Source organism: Mirounga leonina, unplaced genomic scaffold (genome assembly GCF_011800145.1).
Source record: "Mirounga leonina isolate KUSES-001 unplaced genomic scaffold, KU_Mleo_1.0 Mir_128, whole genome shotgun sequence".
Classification (NCBI taxonomy): Eukaryota; Metazoa; Chordata; class Mammalia; order Carnivora; family Phocidae; genus Mirounga; species Mirounga leonina.
Genome location: NW_023270320.1, coordinates 34392819 through 34402005, shown reverse-complemented (window position 1 = coordinate 34402005; position 9187 = coordinate 34392819). Strand labels below are relative to the sequence as shown.

The following is a 9187-nucleotide window of genomic DNA, read 5'->3' as shown; positions in this document are numbered from 1 at the left end:
ATGTCCCACAAGAAGGTGGGACCGATGGAGGGCAGTCACACCAAGCTTAGGCCCTACAGGCCCTTGGCAGCCCAGAAAGGGAAGAGGTCACAGAGGGCACCCATGGCACCAAGGGCTCCTGGGCCAGAAGAGGAGGATCCCAGGGTAAGTGGAGGCCAGCATGTGTTGTGAGCAGGGGATCAGCCAAGACTCTTGAAACAATCTTGGCACATGGAAAGATCTGTGTCCACAAACTCAGTTGTCCTTTCCTGGGCCAGGATGACCTGCCTTGGAATCTCATCACCACACACATTGGGGTTTTCAGAGATGCTGAGGATCCACCTCAGGGGTGCACACGTTCAGGTCCAACTGGCATTTTTCCAAATCTCTCCATGTGGCCCCTTCTATTCAGCCTAAGACCAGTGATCCCTCCTCCTTCTCCCCCCCAACACAGGCTGGGGGAAGCATCCTATGGTCTTCAATAGGCTGTCACCACACAAGCCCTAGGTGATGTCCCCTATCCAAAACCAGTCTTCTACTCCCCGAATGTGTCCTTCTCTTGTTCTTTGCATTTGGCCTGTGACTTGGACTTCTTCACTGACCCCTCTTCCTTCCTCCGCAGGTGAAGTGCCGGGACTGTGGAGCCTTTGGGCACAAGGCATCCAGCAGGAGGTGCCCCATGAAGCACTGGGCTAGGGCCCGTGTCCCCCAGGTGCTGGGCTCCAGGAAGCTGAAGGAGAATGTAGAACCACAGAGTCAGCAGGACCAGCAGAATCCTGGGTCCTTGAAGCAGGCTGAAAGGGAGAAGGGAGAAGGACCAAGGTGAGAAGCGGGGCTCGCTGCTGTCCCCAATCCAGGGGACACCTAGGGACACCATGTCTCTGCCCCTGGACACTGTGTGCTGTGCTGTGCTGTCTGCAGGCAGGGACAGGGTTGGGGAGGCAGGCAAAGGAGCTCTCCATCCTCCAGGGGTCCACACTTAGGCTCCCATGCTGCCCTTGCTGAATCAGCGAGGGTGTGTATGGTGGGGTGGGTGTCCCTTTGCCAGGGGACACATGGGAACTTGGCCAATGCCAGGCAGACCCGCTATAGATCCCAAATGCTAGGAGTTCCTGGGCAAACCTGGAGGGCTCCCAGGAGTGGGGGGAAGCATGGCAGAGGAGGGAAAGGATGCTGTTGGCCGAGGCCCCAAGCTTGTGTCCCAGTGGAAGACACAAAACTGAGTTCCTTCGACTTCCCATGCTTTGTTGTACAGGCAAGAAGCCCAGCAGAGGGTGGCCCTGCTCCAGAGATTCCCCAGGAGACCCCAAGGGGAGCAGAAGCCAACCTGGAAGGATTGCACAGAATCCTGTGGCTACGTGAGGGTGAGTGTCCCCTTCTTCCTGGCTCCTGTTCTCTCTGGGGGACCCAATGGGCTTTGTTGCCCTCCGGGTGAGGACATGGCTCAACTTCCATTCTGAGCAGTATGATTTCAGGGGACGTCCTCTTGCCCCATTTTCCCTTGTGTGTCCATCCTGTTGCCTTATTCTTGGATGTGTGTGCACAGTGAGCAGGGTAGGATGTGAAGACCATCGGAGGACACTCTTTTAACACGTAGAACCCTCTATGGAAAAACAGGCAATTCTCCTTTGGGACACATTTTCCCTACATTTCCCATCAAAACTCAGTAGCCACCAAAGTGACTCCATACCAGCAGGATTCCTGTGCTTTCCGGAACCCATTGGAAGGAAGAGCTGGTCCACTGGAGGAACCACAGAAGCTTTCTCTGTTCCTCCCTGATGTAAAAGGTGTATCAAGGTGACCCTGTTGAGTATTTATTCCTGACCACCCCAGAGCTGTGGTCCTACTTCATATGTAAACAGAACACTTTTCTGTCTTTCTCTGTTGATTTGAACATAAGAAGGACTTGGGGTTTTGTTGGTTTCTTTGTTGTCCTTCCTGGGAATGTTGCCTCAGAGGAAAAACTAATGTTTGTTCTGTGTGTTGTCTTTCCCCACAGCGTCCACACAGGCCAATGCCCGTCTACACCACCAAGAGAGAGTCCATCCTAGAGCCTCCCCTCACATGGGAGCCACCTACCAAGACCCCTGACATGAGAACTGGGTACCACCTGGTGTCTCCTCTCAGAAGCCCTGCAGGGAGCATCTTCCCACCTGGTGCACAACACGAGGCCCAGCAAGTGGTGACCACTGACATGCCTCACCTCGCATGCCAACCCTTTGCCATGGAGGGTGGCCTGGTTGTCCCCCTGACAGAAAACAGGCCCCAAGGTGACTCCCTTGAAGGTCCCCAGGCTGTGTCCAAGGCACATGGCGTGGACCATGCCCACGCACCAGCCAAGTGTCCTGAGGAGAACTCACGTCCTAATGCAAGCAACCGTATGGTTCAGACTTCCCAAATCCACCTCAAGACACCAGGCAAGAGAAGTGCCCAGATCCCCCTAGAGACGGGCCTGAACTCCCAGAAGAAAGCATGCTGGAGCCCCTTCCAGCACCCTCACAAGAGCATACAGGGAGGCCATCTTGGGGTTTCTGAAAGGCTGTGTCCTCCAGCAAGGAGAAGTGCATGTGGACTCCTAGAGGCAACCCCAGTGACCAGGAAGACTCCTGCCCCAGGGAAGAGCATCAACCTGCAGCCTGCACGCACCCGACCTCACCTAGAAACTGTGCAGGGGTGCACCGAAGCCCCACATCTGCCTTTCAAGCCCGCCCCTGGCAAGCCCCTGAGAATAGTCTTCACGAGATTGGACAAAGGCTGCTGGGGCTCCAGGTTCCTCATAGCTCCCTCATTCCATCCTCCTGTGAAGTCAGCCCCTCTTGATCAGGGCCATCCCGTCGTTCAGACATCTGAGGGACCCTTTGGTCACGTCCCTTTGAGTGCCCTCCATGATGAACTGCAGGTGTCCTCGTCCTCTGAGGACAGTGGGAGAGAGTGAGACAGACCATGGCCTCAGAGATTGGTCTTCCAGCCCAGGGGACCCTGAGGAGGTGTCTGTTGAACTGAGGAAAAGTCACAGTCCTGGGCTGATGTGGTGAATCAGCCCTTCCTCAACTGCCTTGGAAGGAAATGGTGGAGTTCACATCATGTTGGGTGTCATGCTTCTGGGGCTGTGCATATGCAAACCAAACACACACATTGACACACACATGCACACACACACACACGGCCCTTCCTCTTTATGTAAATACGGTACTTATCCATCTGGGATGTCAAGCTCGTTTTATTTAAAGACATTCTCCATGAAAGCGAAATTATAGTGATAAGTGGTAAACTCGAATGTAAATTGAACCTAGGACCTAAACCTGCATTTGGTTTACAAATATCTGAATTGGGGGATTCTGGATAAAGATCCCACCATGTGCTCTGCCAATGGTGACACAGTATTTTCTCCTGACATTAGATTTTCTTGATTCTGTGATGAGATTTTTGTGGAAATTGTCAAGGGGAATATTTGACCTGGTTTGCTCTTTTTCCTGATTTAATGTGATTCCAAAGTTGTGTGTAGTTGTTTTATCCTTAATAAAATCTTCCCAACTATGACTTAATGTGCATGGTTTTTTTCCTCTGCATTTCAGATCCTTTGTGTAATGATTTTAATTCCTCAAAGCTTAATTACCTGAGAGGAAAGAGGAGCTTGATAGGACCTAGTGCTTTTAGACCTTGTGGATCTCAGGCACACCCAGCTCTCCCACATGAATAGACGCCTAGAAAACATATATCCCCTTGCATCCTCTGTACATGCCACATGCACTGCATGGGGCCTCAGTCTCCCTTTGGTCTCTCATGGGATCTGGTGGTGAGTTGTCCTCTACCTATATTGCAGAATCCCCCTTCAAGTGATGGATATTTTTGCTGCTTTTCTGAGGCCTGGGCATTGGGATTTACCGCCCTTCAGATGATTTCCCAAGGCAGCAATGTTTGACAGCCCATTCAGGTGGTGGTCAAAATATCTCTAGTCCCGGGCTCCGGTTCTTCTCTCTCTCTCTCTCTCAGAGAAGTCTCTGATGAGGACCAAGGGCAAAAAGCCCGTAGAGAGGATTACTCTCTTAGGAAGGGCCAATGACTGCTCCTGCCTCCCTACAGAGCACCAGTTTGGGGAATGCTCCCTTTCAAAAGTGCCTGAAAGTCTTGAGAGTTGACATTGTCATGCAATTAAAAGAGAATCATGTCTTAGCTAACAAGGACATGGGTGACATGCTTCCTTACCCAGAGTGGAGACAATCTATTCGGAAGGAGAAGAGAAAAACTGTTGAAACTCTCTTCTAGCTCCAAAATAAAAATGGTCTCTCAAATAGTCCCAAGAAAAAAAGACCAGGAACGATGTGAATTCAAACTATCCGCCTGGAAAAGAAGCAATATGGGCTGTCATCCACATGTAGGTCAAAGGCATTGGAATTGACAAACCCTCTCCAGACGGGTGGAATAGAATGGATACAATGGTTTGTTTCCTGGAGTCCATAGTCTCTCATGGGTCATCTCTCCCTCCCATTTCCCCCCCTTCTTTTTTCCCTTCCTTCTCCTAATGTCCTCCATGTTATTCCTTATCTTCCACAGATAAGTGAAACCATATGATAATTGACTTTCTCTGCTTGACTTATTTCACTTAGCATAATCTCCTCCTGTCCCATCCATGTTGATGTAAAAGTTGGGTATTCATCCTTTCTGATGGCTGAGTAATATTCCATCGTATATATGGACCTCACCTTCTTTATCTGTTCATCTTTTAAAGGGCATCTCGGCTCTTTCCACAGTTTGGCTATTGCAGACATTGCTGCTATGAACATTGGGGTGCATATGGCCCTTCTTTTCACTACATCTGTGTCTTTGGGGTAAATACTCCTGTCAAGCAACTGGCACTTTCGAGTTTAGCTTTTTCTCCTGCCAGTTAATCTTTGTGTGATTTCCACCATTCTCATGCTCCTGCCATCAGCCTGACCAGTGTCAGGCAGATGTCTCCGTGATTTTGTCCTTTTGAAGACTGATTTAGTTCTTTTGATTCAGAGAAAGAGAACCCGCGGGAGTGGAGTGAGGGGCAGAGGAAGAAGGAGAGAGAGAATCCTCGGGAAGAATCCTCGCTGAGAGGGGAGCAAGACCCGGGCTTTGATCCCAGGACCCTGACCTCACGACCTGACCTGAAATCAAGAGCTGGCCTAGTAAGCCACTGAGCCATCCAGGCGCCACATCTTTGGGATTCTTCAGTGATAGTTGGGGATGGAAACAGGGAATGCTTCACCTGGGCTTCCTGACCGGAATCCAAGCAAGCATCTTTCTTCCAAAGCAGTCCAACAAGGACCACCACCACCACTAGCCCAGGGGAGAGGCCCCATTTCCAATCATGTTGTCCCTCTGGGTGATGTCCCGACTTAAAGATTGGCATGTATTGGACATTGTAGGGACGTTTGAATGGGCCTTTCCTTTATTCTTCATGAGGCTGCTCCTGGGGCCTCTGTGCATGGCCCTAAAGGCATGGCCCACCCCCAGCCTGGTGCCCTACCACAGCTTCCTCGAGCTCCTGCCTGGCCTCACCTAATCCCATGGGGCCCCTGCCACTGCCCCACCTTTATGCCCATCAGCCTGACCCCTGCCCCATACATTCTCCCACCCCGTCCCAATCCTCTCATGCCCAAAATGGTGTCAACTAATCCCTTGGTTCTTTTTTCTAACTGACCACTGTGTCACCAGCGCTTCTGTGCTACACCCCAATTATAATAAACTATATACTGGGGTGGGGCACGGCATGGGGAAGCATACCTTTCACTGTCTTTATAATTAAAATTTGCATACACTAATTTTGAATCTTTTTAAATATTAATATTTCCATTGTTTCTTTATCTTTTAAGGTAAAACATTTTGGGATTTTGATTTGAATTAATATAATGATCCCCTAATTAAGGGAAAGCCTTTTGTGTGTGTTTTTTTTCTAATTCATTTATCTATTAACTACCACTTATTTCTACATCACATGTGTTTAATTAGAGGTATTTTTTGCTGTTTTCATGAAACTCCACAAAAGTGTTCCTACTTGTAATGTGTGGGACTGTTTGTTTTTTGGGTATTTTTTTAAGTATCCTTCCAAATTACATTTTAATTTATTGAAATTATATTTGAATGCTATTTTGTTTGCCTGACCTTGGCTCCAATGTTTTTGTTGAAAATAGCTGTTAATTCAAAGAATTTTTTTCCATCATTTTTCTAGGATTTGTTCTGTCATCAATCATATCTCCTGCCGATGACACAAATGCTGTGATTGTATTCTCACCCTCCACCATGCACTCATTTCTCTTGTGCTGAAGTCCTGGCTACATGTGTAGCACTGCGTTGAAAATCAGCAAACACTGTGAGCTCAGTATCTGTTTGTCTTTAAGGGCATGCAAGCTTTCCCTAGTGTATCATGTTTGCTCTAGGAATCTAGTCGGCCATATTTCTCTTCATCATTACCTGGTCATGACAATGAATGTCAGAAGTTTATAAGTCTTTCCACCACTTAATTTCATCCTATTTCCCCTGTACATTTATATTATTGTCAATTACAGTAAGAGACTTTCTTATATTTAATTTTCTTATGCGTAATCTTCAATTTGCTAGGACAGGACATCTGGAGGTTTCTCAACACACACACACACACAAACAGGTGTGTAAGGCATGTAAGGTAATGGATGTGTTAATGCACTTGATTGTGGTGATCACTTCCCAATGTATATGTATATCAAAGTATCACATTGGATGCACATGATTTATCAGTTATAATCTCAGCAAAGCTGGGAAACTGTTTCCTTTAATTATATAAAAATGTTAAGTAAAGGTATAAGGTAATAAAGCATTCTTGCATTACATCTGATGTCCATGAAGTAGTCTTAAATCCACTGTTGTTTTATTTTGATTGAATATTTAATGATTTGATCCATACACACCTAAGGATGGTTGGGCTTTACATTGTTCTTCCCTTACCGCTTCAAGTGCATTTCAGACTCTCCTCCCTCTTTTCTCAAACGGGTCTTTACATGAGTCAAGTTTTCTCATTGGGTCTTGTATCACAATCCTGGGAACATTGTAATCTACACTGATATTGAAAATCAGGTGTACTATATGCTGGTTAACTGAACATACTAAAAAAAAAAACATTCCTCAGCAAGAGAATAGCCAGTAATTCATAACTGTCCATAGCATCAGATGTATGCTTTTGTATAAAGACTATTTTCTAACTTTTTATTTTGTAGTCTTTTTGGATTTAGCCAGAGTTGCAAACCTATCACTCAGTTTACTCCAATGTTAATATCTTATATAACTAGATATATTTATCAAAACTCTGAAATTAACATTCATATAATAAAATTAATGCAGACTTAAAAAAAAAAAGAAAAGAAAAGTCAGATTTCCAGGCATCTGGGTGGCTCAGTCAGCTCAGCATCTGCCTTCAGCTTCCGTCATGATCCCAGCTTGCTGGGATCAAGTCCCACATTGGGATCCCTTCTCAGCAGGAAGTCTGCTTCTCCCTCTGCCCCATCCCCTCTCATGCTCTCTCTCAAAAATAAATAAAAAATATTAAGAATTCCTCATATCAGTGAGGTCATATGATACATGTCTTTCTCTGTTTGACTTATTTCACTCAGCATAATACCCTCCAGTTCCATCCACATCGTTGCAAATGGCAAGATCTCATTCCTTTTGATGGCTGCATAATATTCCATTGTATATATATACCACATCTTCTTTATCCGTTCATCTGTCGATGGACATCTTGGCTCTTTCCACAGTTTGGCTATTGTGGATATTGCTGCTATAAACATCGGGGTGCACGTACCCCTTCAGATCCCTACATTTGTATCTTTGGGGTAAATACCCAGTAGTGCAATTGCTGGATCATATGGTAGCTCTATTTTCAACTTTTTGAGGAACCTCCATACTGTTTTCCAGAGTGGCTGCACCAGCTTGCATTCCCACCAACAGTGTAGGAGGGTTCCCCTTTCTCCGCATCCCTGCCAACATCTGTCATATCCTGACTTGTTAATTTTAGCCATTCTGACTGGTGTGAGGTGGTATCTCATTGAGGTTTTGATTTGGATTTCCCTGATGCCAAGCAATGTTGAGCACTTTTTCATGTGTCTGTTGACCATTTGGATGTCTTCTTTGGAAAAATGTCTGTTCATGTCTTAATCTCAGGAAACAAACTGAAGGTTGCTGGAGTGGGGGGTGGGGTGGGAGGGATGGGATGACTGGGTGATAGACACTGGGGAGGGTATGTGCTCTGGTAAGCGCTGTGAATTGTGCAAGACTGTTGAATCTCAGATCTGTACCTCTGAAACAAATAATGCAATATATGTTAAGAAAAAAAAAGAAGAAGAAGAAGATAGCAGGAGGGGAAGAATGAAGGGGGTGGAAATCGGAGGGGGAGAGGAACCATGAGAGACGATGGACTCTGAAAAACAAACTGAGGGTTCTAGAGAGGAGAGGGGTGGGAGGATGGGTTAGCCTGGTGATGTGTATTAAAGAGGGCACATTCTGCATGGAGCACTGGGTGTTATGCACAAACAATGAATCATGGAACACTACCTCAAAAACTAATGATGTAATGTATGGTGATTAACATAACAATAAAAAATTAAATAAATAAATAATATTTTTAAAAAGACAAGTCAGATTTCCCTGTGGCATATTTAATGACATCTTATCTCCCCCACCCCAGGGGCATTAAATTTTAATAAGTTACAGAGCAAAGTAGTTAAAACTTGTGCACTTTCTGGAATTACATAGAAACAGAATCATTCAGAATGTGCTTCTAAATTTTGTGTGACTCCTTTAATGCATCCACCTGTATACTTTATTGAAAAATATTTTTAGGTGTTCAAACTTCTTAATTTTATTTAATGTTATTTTATTTTAATTAAGTTAAATTAGCTAAAATATAGTGCATTCATTTTTTATATATGTTCAATGATTCATTAGTTGCATATAACACCCAGTGCTCACCACATCATGTGCCCTCCTTAATGCCAATCACCCAGTTACCCCATCCCTCCACCCCCTCCCTTCTGCAAACCTCAATTTGTTTCTTGGAGTCCAGAGTCTCTCCTGGTTTGTCTCCCTCTCTAATTTCTTCCCACTTTTCCCTCCCTTCCCCTATGGTCCTCCATGCTATTCCTTATATTCCACATATTAGTGAAACCATATGATAATTGTCTTTCCCTGCTTGACTTATTTCACTTAGCAT

At 45.7% G+C, this 9187-nt stretch overlaps 1 protein-coding gene across 1 annotated transcript; it reads left to right on the top strand.

The window, feature by feature from the left end:
* LOC118009821 (putative protein FAM90A14P) lies at positions 1-2914 on the top strand. Its single transcript, XM_035003844.1, has 4 exons — positions 1-144; positions 602-801; positions 1235-1343; positions 1979-2914. The coding sequence occupies exons 1-4, from the start codon at positions 1-3 to the stop codon at positions 2912-2914; spliced, it is 1389 nt and encodes a 462-aa protein (XP_034859735.1).
* Positions 2915-9187: the final 6273 nt, after the last annotated feature.

Coding starts and splice junctions, on each gene's coding strand:
- LOC118009821 (XM_035003844.1), top strand. CDS start 1: ATGTCCCACAAGAAGGTGGGACCGATGGAGGGCAGTCACACCAAGCTT. Junction 145..601: donor CAGAAGAGGAGGATCCCAGG/GTAAGTGGAGGC, acceptor CTTCCTCCGCAG/GTGAAGTGCCGGGACTGTGG. Junction 1,344..1,978: donor AATCCTGTGGCTACGTGAGG/GTGAGTGTCCCC, acceptor CTTTCCCCACAG/CGTCCACACAGGCCAATGCC.